The sequence below is a fragment of the Doryrhamphus excisus genome, chromosome 4 (assembly GCF_030265055.1).
Source record: "Doryrhamphus excisus isolate RoL2022-K1 chromosome 4, RoL_Dexc_1.0, whole genome shotgun sequence".
Taxonomy (NCBI): Eukaryota; Metazoa; Chordata; class Actinopteri; order Syngnathiformes; family Syngnathidae; genus Doryrhamphus; species Doryrhamphus excisus.
In genome coordinates, this window is record NC_080469.1 from 16025908 (window position 1) to 16040461 (window position 14554).

The 14554-nt window shown below is 42.2% G+C and overlaps 1 protein-coding gene across 2 annotated transcripts; it reads left to right on the top strand.

Annotated features, from left to right (window-relative positions):
- Window positions 1-360: 360 nt before the first annotated feature.
- On the top strand, window positions 361-14512 carry cep78 (centrosomal protein 78). Of its 2 annotated transcripts, none has more exons than XM_058070644.1 (16): window positions 361-518; window positions 772-1035; window positions 1086-1279; window positions 1370-1442; window positions 1509-1612; window positions 2858-3032; window positions 3132-3245; window positions 3394-3458; window positions 3536-3626; window positions 3823-3940; window positions 4007-4061; window positions 4139-4285; window positions 4432-4509; window positions 8369-8535; window positions 11233-11368; window positions 12039-14512. In XM_058070644.1, exons 2-16 carry the CDS (start codon window positions 774-776, stop codon window positions 12513-12515), a joined length of 2256 nt encoding a protein of 751 aa, XP_057926627.1. In that variant the 5' UTR covers window positions 361-518; window positions 772-773; the 3' UTR covers window positions 12516-14512. The 2 variants fall into 2 exon arrangements, with proteins under 2 accessions (XP_057926627.1, XP_057926628.1); XM_058070645.1 differs by having other exon boundaries at window positions 365-518; window positions 1104-1279.
- The last annotated feature ends 42 nt before the right edge of the window (window positions 14513-14554 follow it).

Genomic DNA, 14554 nt, shown 5'->3' on the forward strand with positions numbered 1-14554 from the left:
GACCAATGGAATTCGACAAAGCCCGCACGAAGACCGCAAAATAGGGTGTTGTCTTGGTGCATTCAAATACCACGGTAAAAAGGAGAACCGTTCCATTGTAACGACCGACACCATTTTTTGTACAATACTTGTCATTTTGGGGTTTACCTCATACTGTACTTTTTGATCCTAGTTGCTTAAGTCAAAGTATAATTTCTGTCACAAAGTATTTTTAGAATAATGTGCATCTCAACTGACATATACTGGGCTGCAATGCTCTGTTTTGAAAAGTTTGTACTATTACTACTATACTACTACATGATTAAAGCAGAAAAAATATATAGCATTTCCGATTAGACAGCCACTTCGTAAAACACCTGACGATAGGGGGCGCTAAACTGCATGCACTTCACTGACACGAAGAAGAAAGCTTGCTTGGCGTCACTGGAAAGTGGACAATAATAAACCCTTTTGAAACTGATTTAGGGATACCCATATAACTTTTCCACGGTCATAAAAAATCTCCACAGAGGCATCAGGTATGGCAAAAATGATTTCGTTTTGTCAAGATATTACAATCGTGACTTTATAGCACGTAACGATGATGTAACGTTGCTCTTCGGTATAAGCAGCAGTTTGCTGACGACGGTTGCTAGGAGGCTAAAATGCTAAGATGAAGTCTAGTTGATATTTGTGGGAACACATTTAGCAAAATATACATACAATCGTGAGTTTGTGTAAGTGTTCTACATGTATACAGCTCTGTTTGTATGAATGTTCTTCCTCTTGCAGCAATGGTCCAAGAGAGTGTCCAGATCAGGAGGCAGGGTGCCCATGACTTCAAGGAATATTACACTTTTGCCTGCACCCGACAGGAATCAGTCCCCCTCACTGCAGTCAAAATGCATCTGGACAAAGGCATGCTGGACTTTAACGGAGACAGGGTCAAACTCGCAGACTGGGCACCCATCCTTGACGCCATTTCCATCAATAAGCACCTTCACCACATTGCAATAACTAGCACGTACCAGACAAGTCATGGCTGTGGGGATGCAGGTAAGATTGAAAGAAGCCTTGACCGACTTACCTTTGCATGTAAACATCAGTCATATCATGTCACACAGACAGAAGGTACTACAAGCCCTTGTTCAGGAAGAGGATCCCATCTATTCGCTCTCGGGACGTGACATTCAGGTTGTCTAAGGCTTTGAAAGAGTGTCTCTCTGTCTCCTCCTGCCTGAAGACTTTAAAACTTAATGGACTTCCACTGAGGGAGAGAGACCTTGTCAACTTGACAAAGGTAAAAAAATTCACCTTGAATTATATTTTGTTTAATTGCCTTCTACTGCTATAGTTAGTTTGGCACAAAATAAGCGATGTTCCATTTTAGGGCTTGGCAAAAAGTTCTTCCTTGGAAGCCATTTCCCTGGCAAACTGTCCAATCGCTGATGAGGGCTTGGAGGGTAGGTCATTTATCATGTACTGAAAACTTTCTTTCAGTAACATAATACCATGTTTCTATCTTGCAGTTATTTGCCAAAGTGTGAAATACTCTACAAGAATCAGAGAAATAGATTTTACAGCATGCAATATCACCTGGAGAGGAGCTGGGCATTTGGCCAACATCATCGAGGTGATGTTTCATTTGCTCTTTTTAATGGAGTACTGTACTGTACTGTACTGTAATAATACTTTGCTTCCATCTAGTGGCTGTTACATTTACACACACTCATGAGACACTTCAGTAGGTACACAACTAATGCAGTGTTTCCCAACAAAGGACATATTTTACATGAGATAAATATCACGGCACACTAGTCGACTATTATTTTTGTAAAATTACAACTTTTTCTGTCAATATTATGACTTTATTCCTCAAATGTTAATCTTGTGACTGCACGGCGGAAAGTGGTTAGCTCGCAGGCCTCACAGCTAGGAAACCCGAGTTCATTTCCACCCTCAGCCATATCTGTGTGGCATTTGCATGTTCTCCCCGTGCATGCGTGGGTTTTCTCCGGGTACTCCGGTTTCCTCCCACATTCCAAAAACATGCTAGGTTAATTGGCGACTCCAAATTGTCCATAGGTATGAATGTGAGTGTGAATGGTTGTCTATATGTGCCCTGTGTTTGGCTGGCGACCAGTCCAGGGTGTACCCTGCCTCTTGCCCGAAAATAGCTGGGATAGGCTCCAGCACCCCTGCGACGCTCGTTAGGATAAGCGGAAGAAAATTAATGAATGGATGTTAATCTTGTGATGGTTAGACTTTTGCTTGTAATATCACAAAGTGTTACATACTGAGATTCAAGCAGCAAATTCCATAAAATAATACTGAAGTTTCATTCATGTCTGCATATAACAGTTTATTATTGTCGATGTAAGATAAGATAAGATATGCCTTTATTTGTCCCTCAGTGGGGAAATTTGCATTGCACAGCAGCAAGAGTACATAATCAGTTAAGCAGTACAAAATACACAATATAGAAAAATAAACAACTCAAGTATTAACAAAATCAACAGTTTTTCCCAGAGTTTTATACAATACTGTATGTAGATAGTATGAAACGAGATGAGATATATGACCAGTCTATACACTGAGATCTTGCTAGTGAGTTAATATGAGGCATTATGGAAATACTTCACAGATAACTTAGTATATTGCATTTAGAGCCCTTAATATTGCACATGGAGGTTGATCAGATATTGCACAGTGAATGGGGTCTGGAGTAACTATACTGACTATAAAAGCAAGTATTACACAGATGTAGTTTTCAGTGGTGTAGACCCGCACATGGCATATTGTTGAATTCATATCTGTGGTGAGCATACTACTGTGCATAGCAACGTAAATAAACCCAGATGTACTGTCTTGCTTCTAGCATCAGGGAATGCAGAGACGTGGCTCAGCTTGGGAACAGTCCTTGAGGTATCAGCTGCCAAAATTTGAAGGGATGGGAGGTCTCCGTCGTCTCACCCTGAACTGTAACACACTAATTGGGGACCAGGGTGCTGCTCGCCTTGCACGTGAGCTGTCTGAAGACCTCTGGCTCAAAGGTTAGGAAGTGGAAGTGTGATTGATGGCAAAGGAAGCAATACATTGTGGGGTTTTCTTTAGTCTCAATGTATTTTTGTCTTGTGGGGTTTGATAAACAGCTGTGGACCTGCAGAAATGCGGCATTTCCAATCGAGGAGCTTGCCATCTGCTGGAAGCCTTGAAAACAAATACTTCTCTATGGGTACTGGACATCCGTAATAACCCCTTAGTTGGTATGATGCAGCCACACCATTCCCCTAATTATACTAACAATACCCTATGAGAATACATTACATTATTTGCATACAGTACATTGCATCTTCTCCAAAAGCTGTAGCCACTATAATACTGTTAGTGTGTCTTTCACCCCCACCTTTTCAGACAACGCCCTCATTAAAACTGTAATCGAAAAAGTACTCATGAAAGCTGACACACCGACACGAGAGGTAAGTGACTTTGGCTTGTCACACAGTATTTAAAGATTTAAAAAAAAATAACACATAGGTGGAATATTTGTGTGTAGTACTGCTGGATCTCGCCTGCCACCAAAGAGCCACTGAAAGCCGCTGCTTCCAAGAGACGAGTGCTGTCACGAACATCCACAGAGAGAACCGGTACAATTAGCACGGTCAATGCGTGCGACTCATGCCAATTTACTGTATTGACCCAGATTATAAGACATTTAATTGATTTTTGCACAACTGTGATCCAGTGAGAGCAAGGGACGGCTGTAATATTTTTCACAAGTTCAAGTTTTAATGTAGTATCGCTCCTTCAAAGATGTATTATATATTGCTGTTTTTCTTGCAGCTCCTCGGAAAAAAAACGTTTCTGGAGATATGGGCTCAACGGCTCCTCAGCATCAAATGTCTACCTCAAGCGGCAAACACGTACCTCATCATTCTGCTGCCCGTGCCGGACGCCAGAAGTGAGGAGTGTGATTTGCTCTACTTGATCTACCAAAGCTCACAAGTTGTTGCTTTTTATGATGCAGAGGTTTTCCTCCTGGAGATACTGGAGATACCTGGAGGCAGCATCAGCGAAGCCAAGTAAGGAGCTTTCAGTACAGGTATGTTTTAACCCAAATAAAGACCTATAATTACGAGAATTCTCCTGATCCCTTTAGACTGGGTCCACCGTGAGGGTTACGTTTGAGTCTAATTCAGAGGAAGAGGAGGATGATGACGATGAGGAAGACGTGCAGAGGGACCAGAAGCCATCTTATCATAACCTCCAGGGCGGAACCCTTGCACGACAACTGGAACGTATGCAGGTCAGCCCTAACTTGACTTTTACATTACGGCTGGGGTTTTCATAGTGTTGAGAGCTCCAATCGTACAATATTTTCCGAGGGGAGGCTAACTGTCTAAACACAAATTTTCTTCATTTAAAATATGTTATGTCATGCATGTCCTGCAGATGGCGCTACAGGAATGTCGCTTGAGGTTGGGAGAGGAGCGCAGGGCCAGACTCAAAGCTGAATGTTGTCTCAGGGAGGTAATGATATTCATTCATTTTCTACCGCTTATCCTAACAAGGGTCACGGGCGTTCTGGCCAATCACAGGGCACATATAGACAAACAACCATTCACACTCACATTCATACCTATGGACAATTTGGAGTCGCCAATTAACCTAGCATGTTTTTGGAATGTGGGAGGAAACCGGAGTACCCCGAGAAAACCCACGCCTGCACGGGGAGAACATGCAAACTCCACACTGAGATGGCCGAGGTTGGAATTGAACTTGGGTCTCTAGTTGTGAAGCCTGCGCGCTAACCACTCGTTTGTCCATAACTAACACCATGTTCGAACATAGGGATGTCCATAAGTGCACTTGGCACCAGGACACCCTAGGCCACAGGTCTAGGATCCACTTTGTAGTCGTATCATCAGACCTGCGTCCACATGTTCTGAACATACGGGTGAAGAGAGGGGCTGAGCTGTCAACTGATCACCACCTGGTGAGGAGTTGCATTAGATGGCGGGGGAGGATGCTGGACAGACCCGGAAGACCCAAACGAGTAGAGAGGATGTGCTGGGAACGTCTGGCAGAGTCTCCCGTTCGTCGAGTCTTCAACTCTCACCTCCGGCAGAGCTTCACCTGCATCCTGGGGGAGGACCGGAATATTGAGTCCGAATGGGCCATATTTCATGTCTCCACAGGAGCTGCGGCCGCAAGGCGGTCGGTGCCTGTCGTGGCGGCAGGCCCCTAACCTGATGGTGGACACCAGAGGTCAGGGCCGCGGTCAAGCTGAAGAAGGAGTCCTATCGCGCATTGATGGCTCGTGGAACACTGGACCAGCTCTTCAGCCTCGGGAGCCTTCTCATTTCATCTCTGCTATTTGCAGATGATGTGGTTCTTATGGCCTCTTTGGGCTGTGACCTTCAGCGTTTACTGGGACGGTTTGCATCTGAGTGTGAAGCGTCTGGGATGAGACTCAGTACCTCCAAATCAGAGGCCATGGTTCTCAGTCGGAAAAGGGTGGAGTGCTCCCTCCGGGTTGGGAATGAGGTCCTGCCCCAGGTGGAGGAGTTTCAGTATCTCGGGGTCTTGTTCACGAGTGAAGGAAAGTGGGAGCGTGAGGTCGACAGACGGATCGGCGCAGCCTCGGCAGTAATGCGGTCACTGTACCGGACCGTCGTGGTGAAAAGAGAGCTGAGCCAGAGGACAAAGCTCTCAATTTACCGGTCGATCTATGTTCCCACCCTCACCTATGGTCATGAGCTTTGGGTCAGGAGGCTTAAATGAGTTTCCTCCGTAGGGTAGCTGGACTCACCCTAAGAGATGAGGGTGAGGAGCTCAGTCATCCGGGAGGGGCTCAGAGTAGAGCCGCTTCTCCTTCACATCGAGAGGAGTTAGTTGAGGTGGCTCGGGCATCTAGTCCAGATGCCTCCCGGACGCCTCCCTGGTGAGGCATTCCAGGCATGCCCAGCCGGGAAAAGGCCCGGGGCAGACCTAGGACACGCTGGAGGGATTGTCTCACAGCTGGCCTGGGAACGCCTTGGTGTCCTCCCGGTGGAGCTGGAGGAGGTGGCCAGGGACTAGGAAGTCTGGGCTTCCCTACTAAGACTGCTGCCCTCGCGACCCGGACCCGGATAAGCGGAGGAAAATGGGATGGATGGATGGCACTGCGGCGCCCAAGCTTAAAATTATTTGGATAATGCAGTTAGAGTATACAGTTTTTCAAAATGAAATGCGCAATATTTTCCTTTTTTTTTTTTTGCTAGATAATGGTACCTCGATTCAACATACCAAGTAACAACGACGGGCTTCAACAATGGTAACAAATGTGTTGTTGCTAGCTGTGATCCTCATGATCACCTCCAGTTGTGCACAAACTAACCATCATTATATCAGGACATGAATATGATTTTACAATATACAGTACATTTAGAAATAGAGTATACATAGTTGACCTGACACATTTTGAGTCTTGTATATGCTTGTATGCTTCGCTGCACCCCACTTATGCATTTTGTTGCATTTCCCTGGTTTCAGTTTGAAATTCAGTCTACCTCCCGGACCGTAGAGGCTGTAATTGGTCGCCTTTACATTATTTTCTGTGTGTATACGACCGGTTCAGAGGGAGCTCCACCACTGCCTTCTCCTCTGATTTTGGATCAACCACACTGTTGATGTTGTTATTATTATTATGTACATAACAAAAGAATAAGGAATAGCTTTAGATTTCAGTTTTGTTCTGATGCTGAAACCTCTTGGAAGGGCTTATCTGACCTTAGTGAATTCCTGACTTAGGTTTGTCTATCATAGTCTGTGGTCAATGTTCCATAAAGGTACACCTAAGAGTTATGTTTTGACACAGGAATAACCAACATTACTTGCATCTTTTGTAATGTACAAAATTACACGTGTCACATTAAGTGTGACAAATAAAGAAATCAGGAAGGAGACAAACACTTTTTCACACCACTTTTACCCACAGAATGACAAGTTTCGTTTTGACTCACCTGATGTTTTTTTTTAACTGTGGCCAAAGGGATTAACTTTGGTACACCTATATCTGTTTGTTTTACTATGTGCTTGTACACTCCTTGTACACTCCTTGTACACCAAACTCCTTGGTTTCAGTTTGGAGTTCAGTCAGTGAAACCTGGATAATGCTCCTGTGTCGAGGCAACAGTGTACGCTCATTCTTCTCACTGCAAACTGCGCAACTCTGGGGAAAAAAAAAATCTTACCTCACCGACCAGACCGCAAAGGCTATAATTGGTTGACTTGTTCAGAGGGACCTCTGCAAATGCCTTCTTCCATTTTGGATCTTTAAATACCGTAATTCACAAGCTAAATAGTTGACGAGAGCTGTGGTTGCTCACAGAGTTGATGTCCAGTGGTCCCCAACGTTTTGGTTTGGACGTTTTGGATGGCTTGTTTTTTTTACTGGCTTGTGGCACAATGTAGAAATACAATGAAACAACAAAATGGGAAAAATAATGTGAAATGCATAATGTAATAAGAACAAACTCATGTGTTGATACAGAAAAGCTTTATCTTTAAAGGCGAACTGCACGTTTTTTTTCCGGAATTTTGCCCATCATTACCAATCCTTTCTGTGCATTCTAACATGAGAAAACAAAGTTAATATGAGCTAGCTAACAATGCTGTCATTGGGACACACCTATTTCGAAGGCCTCAAAAAAAACCCTCTAACAATGTTGCATGGTTTGATATACATGCTGTGATCATGCAGTAACACGTACACTGGTGATAACGTCTAATAGTTGCAGTATCTTGTCGTATTTTGATGATTTAAAACACTATAAAATTTCTTCTATAACAACAACATAGATACAGCGACAACACTTACGATGTTTGCTCTCCTTGGGATGGCTGTGTCTTCCAGCACAAGATGCGTGCTCCAGTCCTCAGGTAAAAAATCCTGAAGGCAAATCAGCATCTTGTTGAGTCTTTGTAGCTAGGTATCCACTCTAATGCTGAGACTAGCAATTAGCGAGGAGTCATGTTAGTCCGCCAGATAAAAATAGTTTAACATGTTAGCTGCTAGAATAATAATTTCGCTGTAGCTTGGTTAATATACAAGTCAGTTATGTAACTGGAACACTGTTGGCATTTTTTTGTGAGCGCTATAGGTGTGTATATACGTATAGGTATTTCCCATGACGTTTGTTGTTAGCCAGCTCCTATTAACTAGTTTTCTTGCGCGAGAATGCACAGAAAAGAGAAATAAATGTTTTCATGTTTCACATAAGGATGGTGAATGATGGCAAAATTCTCCAAAAAGTGCACTTCCCCTTTAAGTCTAAATAACATTTTATTAGCCCTTTTGATGAAATTAAAAGAGACGCTCACTCTCATATGACTTATTCTCATTCAGTTTGAGCTGGAGAACGCTCGTCTTCGTGACAACAACCGCTCCCTGACGGAGACGCTTTCAGCCATGGGTTCAGATCGCAGCACTCTTGAAAACGAAGACGTGCTTGAGAGCATCGAGCGCTCCTTCACCAAGTTCCACGCTTTCCTGGATCTCGTTAAGGATGCTGGGTGGGTAGCATAAGAAACCTGTCATTTCCCTTCCCACAGATCTAGTTAAGCTCTTACTTCCTGTGAAACTTGTGACCTCAAGGACGCAGTACAAAAGTCTGACATACAAGAGCCGTATCAAAAATATTGTTTTGGTTACCTCATTTAGCTACGTGAGTGAGTCAAAAGGTTACAAACCACTCTGGGTATGACACAGCACAGCCACAACAATAAACATACAGTATTCTAGATTAGGGCTTCAACTAATAACTATTCATCGGATTTGAAAACCACACATTTTTAATTTCCGCCTCTTTATTCAAAAGTAGAAGAATTGTTCTGACAGAGCAAGTAAATGCACAACCACCAGGGCCCGTATTCACAAAGCTTCTCAGAGTCATCTCAGAAAGCTCCTAAAAATTCCTTGCAAGGAATCTTAGCTAAAATAAAGGAACCTTCTGAGGAGAGGGCAAGGAGAGGACAGAAATTTACCCTAGGTCTTCTAAGAGCTGTGATTGGTTGTTACAAAAAGGAGGAAATACACCAAAAGAAAGGGGGAAAATGTATTCATATGCTTATTGTTCACTGTGCATGCTGGTAATTTTGCTACTTAAAGGGGACACATTACACTTTACTGTCACTTTAATGACCTATAAAAGTAGTTAGAATGTTGTAGTCTCGCGTTAAACGATGCCAAAGTTTCAGATAATGAGGTTTGCGCATTTGGAAGTGAGCCCTAAAAGAAGTTTGGGAATGGGACAAAACACTCAGTTTGAAAAGGCGTGGCAAAACAGTTCATTTGTGACATCACAGAGGAGACAGACTTCCTTATATGGTTCATAGTTAGGAAGCACTTTGGGCGTGTGACCAATCACAGTGGAGTGGGTATGCCATGAGGCGGGCCGTGCGTGGAATAAATTAAAATGCAGAATGCAAAAATCATGTTTCAAATCCATATGAAGCAGACACCTACAGTTAGTGGTCGGGCCTGACTCTGCAGCATATCAGAAAAAAACTGTTTTTCAAAATCAATGCGATGTGTGTGTATGTCTTGTTTTGGCTTATCTTATCAAATGGAGATGATACCTTGATAAAGCTTTTGTATGGCTTCTTCTCCTATCTTATAATCAACCTACTTTTTTTATTTTTAACTTTGTGTGAGGAATTTACATTTCGCCTAACTGACAAAATACACAACATTGAATCTTGCATAACCCGTTTTGCCTTGTTGCACTGCTGTGGATTCTTTTGGTCATGTTGGGTTTCTCCCACAGGCCACTGACCCTGGTCATTGGATGATGGTGTCTGATCTGTTCAAATGTGTGGTTGGTGTGGGTGGATGGATGGATACAGTGTGTTGATTTAGAATGTTTTAACTGGGCTTAAAAAAACAATCATACAGGCAATCCTAGTGCATCATACTAAGTACAAAGGTCACATGGTTTAAAATAACTGCACATCATTCTCGGCAACCATCACTGGGATCAAAATGAAACCTGTGCAAGCCATTCTGGGTTGGGTGAACCAAGCATTCACTTCCATTCTTACACAAACATTCTGGTTAGTGATGCTATTGGGTACGTCATTCAGAATGTCCATCACTGATAGCGGCCCTGTTTTTTACTGCCACAGCTGATGTGCTGTCATTGCAACTGTAATCATAAAGAAAGTACATAAAGAAAGCATTAGATTTTAGGTTTCATTCTGATGCTGAAATTCTTAAGACTGTGACCTTGATGAATGATCTTAGTTTGTGCTTTCTGTAAAGATACATTTCAGTTGCTTGAGCTTTGTTGTGACACAGTGATGATAACCAACCTTCCTTTCATTTAAAAGAAAGCAAAGATACAGTGTATAGTACTCTGCTCCCCACTGAATTGCATAGCACAAAAGCAAAGCTTGCTTCCTGTGCCGGGCACCCTGTACGAATTAGTTTCATTTTGACTGTACGGTATTTTTATTATTGCGACCAAGAAAGGGATTAATTTTAATTTAGGTCTTTGTAAATCCCTCTTTATCTACTCTCATGGTTGTTTAAGTTATGCTGTATAATAGCATAACACATACTTAAGCATCATTGATTTGACTTGTAAAACAAACACCCTTGTTTTACAGGAAGTTACTCTTTACTTGAGCTTTAGCTTGTTTTTGGTGTATATGAATGAAATTAATCAATTCCAGACACCCAAAAAAAAACAAAAAATACATTTCTCATCAACCTGATGGCACCTGCAACTTTGTTTGGCCCCATGTCGGGTAATGTAGCAGTATGCTTCGTTTGGACATTCAATTTGGAACTAAACAGACTATTTGCAATATTGTATGAAAACTGAGACAGTGTACAAAAACTGAGGCGTATGAAAACCAGAAAACCGAGATTTGACAGCATGATATTTCAGCAGAGGAACCCAAAATCAATTTCAGCAAATCTTTGTTGAATATATTTGTATTTGTAACATTGTTTCACATGTCTCTTATCCCTGGTATTCCGGAGTACCACCAGATGGAGACAGTGTACCACAAGTGGTACCCATACCACTGTTGAGACTGAATCAACAAAGCCTCTGCAGGTGGCAACAGAGTATTGCATCATTTTGCGGCAATTGCTTCAAACGTGATTATCAATCAATTTCACTCGATTATGCTCATTCCTTGTACTGTTAGTTAATAGCATAAGCAAGTGACTTTGCCTTATATTGTCTCTATTTTCTCTCTTAGCTTTGGTCAGCTGGCGGCAATGGCTGGCATTGACATGTCAGATTTCCCGCCGCTGGGGAGGCCGCAGCTCTCATCCACACTGGGACACATGACCCACGTGGATAGAGCAGCATCCAGTGGGCATCGCTCCGTTTTGGTAAGCATTTCCATTGTTTTGGGTTGTTTTATTTAAACATACCCCTACTTTTAAAGGAAAACGGCACTTAATAATAATATCAATTTTGGAATAAAAATAGAATTTTGGTCAATATCCTTATCTGTTTTTTCCCTATAATGAAAACCAAACGTGGAGATCCTCGAACCACGCCCTGCCATGCCCAATCTGAAATATTTCTAAGATGTTTTGTACAATGTTGATGCTGAGAAGCTAGTTGCTAATGCTGTATCCATTAGCTTCACAACAGATATCTGGTATTCAAGAGTTAGCAAGGTCACCATGTTGAGGTTGACCGGCTTAACAGATAAAGATTTAGTATTAATTCCCCCCATTGGAGAGATCTAACATTACATATATTGGTATCGGTTGATATCGGAATCAGAAATTGAGAATTGTACAGTATAGGATATCGGCAAAAAATCCAAAATCAGACATTCTAGTCTTCCTTAACGTTTAGTAGACCTGTACATTAAAGTATCATTGAAAGCTAATCAATCAGCTAGTCACACTAGTCCTTGATAAATAGTAAGTAAAGGATGGACTGTGGTTCTAGAATGTCTATTAACTTCTCGTTGGTGATCATGATTGGCTGCACCTGCATTTAGCCAACATAAAACTATGTCTGAATGTACTTGCCTCCACTGTTTAGACCCCCGGGGCTGACATCACTACTCCTAAATCTGCATCCTCTGTGAAAGAGTCCGTGCATCGAGATGCCTCGCTCGACGTGCCCTTCCAATGGGCTGCCGGAGAGCAGTTTATTGCCGTGGGAGAACAGGAGCCAGATCGCTTCACCAAACCCGAAACCAGCTACGACTCTGGTTCCGAACGCAGCTTTGCTAGCCAAAAAACTCCAGGAAGTCACCTGAACAGCAGCCACAGCGGTTCCCATCGTAGTAACCCGTCCCATAACAGCACCACCCATGGCCGATGGAGTGCAGGCGATATCATGAGAGACATTGTAAGCAACAAGGGGTTGCAGTCGGAGGGTCCACGTAGACTTGTGGTCATACCACGGTCCGGGGCTGAGGGGCGGGAGGGGAAGGCCAGTGCCGGTAGGGACATTCTGGAGGAGATCAGGTCTCTGGCAGAGCTGCAAGGGCGCTCGGACGGGGAACATTTATGACACAGAAGAACCTTTTGTAGCTCTTCATCATTTCCTGAGAATCATGGTTGTCCGAGCTAAATCTTTTAATCACATTATCGAAGAACTCCAATCTATTTTTGTAATATTTTCTTACCAAGATACCAATACCTAAAAGAGTACCTTTTGACTGTATAGTGTACCCCTATTTTTTAGAAGGTTTTCAAAGCATCCTTAACAGTTTCCTTTACAGACCAGAGTTACTTCAGCTAGTATTTCCATACATGACAGTTTCCACTCCAGTCTTCCTCAGAGTGGTCACCTGGTTCCAGTTACGTGTCTTGTCAGCAGGTTTGTACAGGTGGATTTCAAAGCAATTTTTTCTTTTATATTTTCTAATGCAACACATACTGCCCTAAATGTACTGTATGTATGGCCTTTGCTCATGGGCTCCCCCTAATGTTGTGAAGTATAATGGGCATGCCCCAAGGGTTTATGGTCACAAGCAGAACATTTAGTATACACTGTATGTGTTTTAAAATTATGTCCTGAAATAAACATTGTAATTTTTTAACGCATAGCGACCAACTTTGTACAAGCACCAATGCTAACTCGATATTTAGTGGTGTCCTGGCTGGTCCACTGCTGGAGGAAGAGAGAGGTCATTTAGAATAGCCACATGCTGTGGTTTAAATCCTTAATTTATTTTCATTTAAAGACTAAACAATGTAATTATGGGCTGCATGGTGGTTGAGTGCTTACCGTGCAGGCCTCACAGCGAGGAGACCCGTGTTCAATTCCACCCTCGGCCATCTCTGTGTGGAGTTTGCATGTTCTCCCTGTGCATGCGTGGGTTTTTCCAAAAACATGCTAGGTTAATTGGCGACTCCAAATTGTCCATAGGTATGAATGTGAGTGTGAATGGTTGTTTGTCTATATGTGCCCTGTGACTGGCTGGCGACCAGTCCAGGGTGTACCCCGCCTCTCGCTCGAAGACAGCTGGGATAGGCTCGTGAGGATAAGCGGTAGAAAATGAACGAACAATGTAATTATACAAAGTAAAAAGGCAAAGTTAGCATTTCATCCCAATCTGGTGTGAGAGCGCAACATAATATAACTTCTCCACGAATGACTGTTTCACTGTCATTGTACAGAGACCAGTTCAATTATCAAAAGACTCTTGTCTGGGTGTAAAAAGATGGGCTGAATGTTATCATGAGTGAGAACAGTGCCAACCTTTTTCTACTTTGCACTTTTAGTCTTAATAAGAAAACTGTACACCTGGTTTATGATCTCTGCTGCTGGGACTCAGATTGTTCCGTGTCCATAATGTGACTATCTGTAAAAATGGCACAATGAAACAAAACAAATGGAGTTGGAAGCTTTGGTATGCCTGTTTAAAAACAATATCCAAACGATAAATGGATATTGTTATTGACAAACTCTACATCAGGGGTCTCAAACACGCGGCCTGTGGGCCAAATGTGGCCCGCAGGACACTAGTTTGAGGCCCCCGCCTTGATATGAAAGTTTAATGTTTGATATGGATGCTGTATGGTATCATGTACCCAGAAAAAATTATGTTTGATTAATGTTCATGTTAAAGGTTAAATAACTGTTAATAGTTATCCTCCCTATCCGTGTGGAAGTGGTAAGTTTTTGGCTATTTAAGTTTAAAGGAAATAACTTGAAGGCTACCGTTTAGGTCGCTAGCTCTCTAGTTTGCGAGTTAGCATGTGTCTCAAGACCCTGCAGTTGCACAATATGTTGTAAGTAAAAAGAGTATAAATGTGACTGTAGTCGTGTTTTGTCATGTCTACAGGGCTCTAATAATGCTTTGTTAATTTTAATATGAAAAAAATAATTTGTCTACCCACCAACTATATGTGGTTTCTTAAGTTTTTATTATTTGCCATTTTATTATTATTATTATATTTATTTATTTATTACTGATTGATTGATTTTCTTTATTCTTGATGTGTTTATTTTTTTTCATCTTATTTTGTGTAGAAAAATAAAAAGTAAGATATTTGAGAACAGTGGAATGTTTTATCAGAGCTTTTCTTGTAGAAAATTGGAAC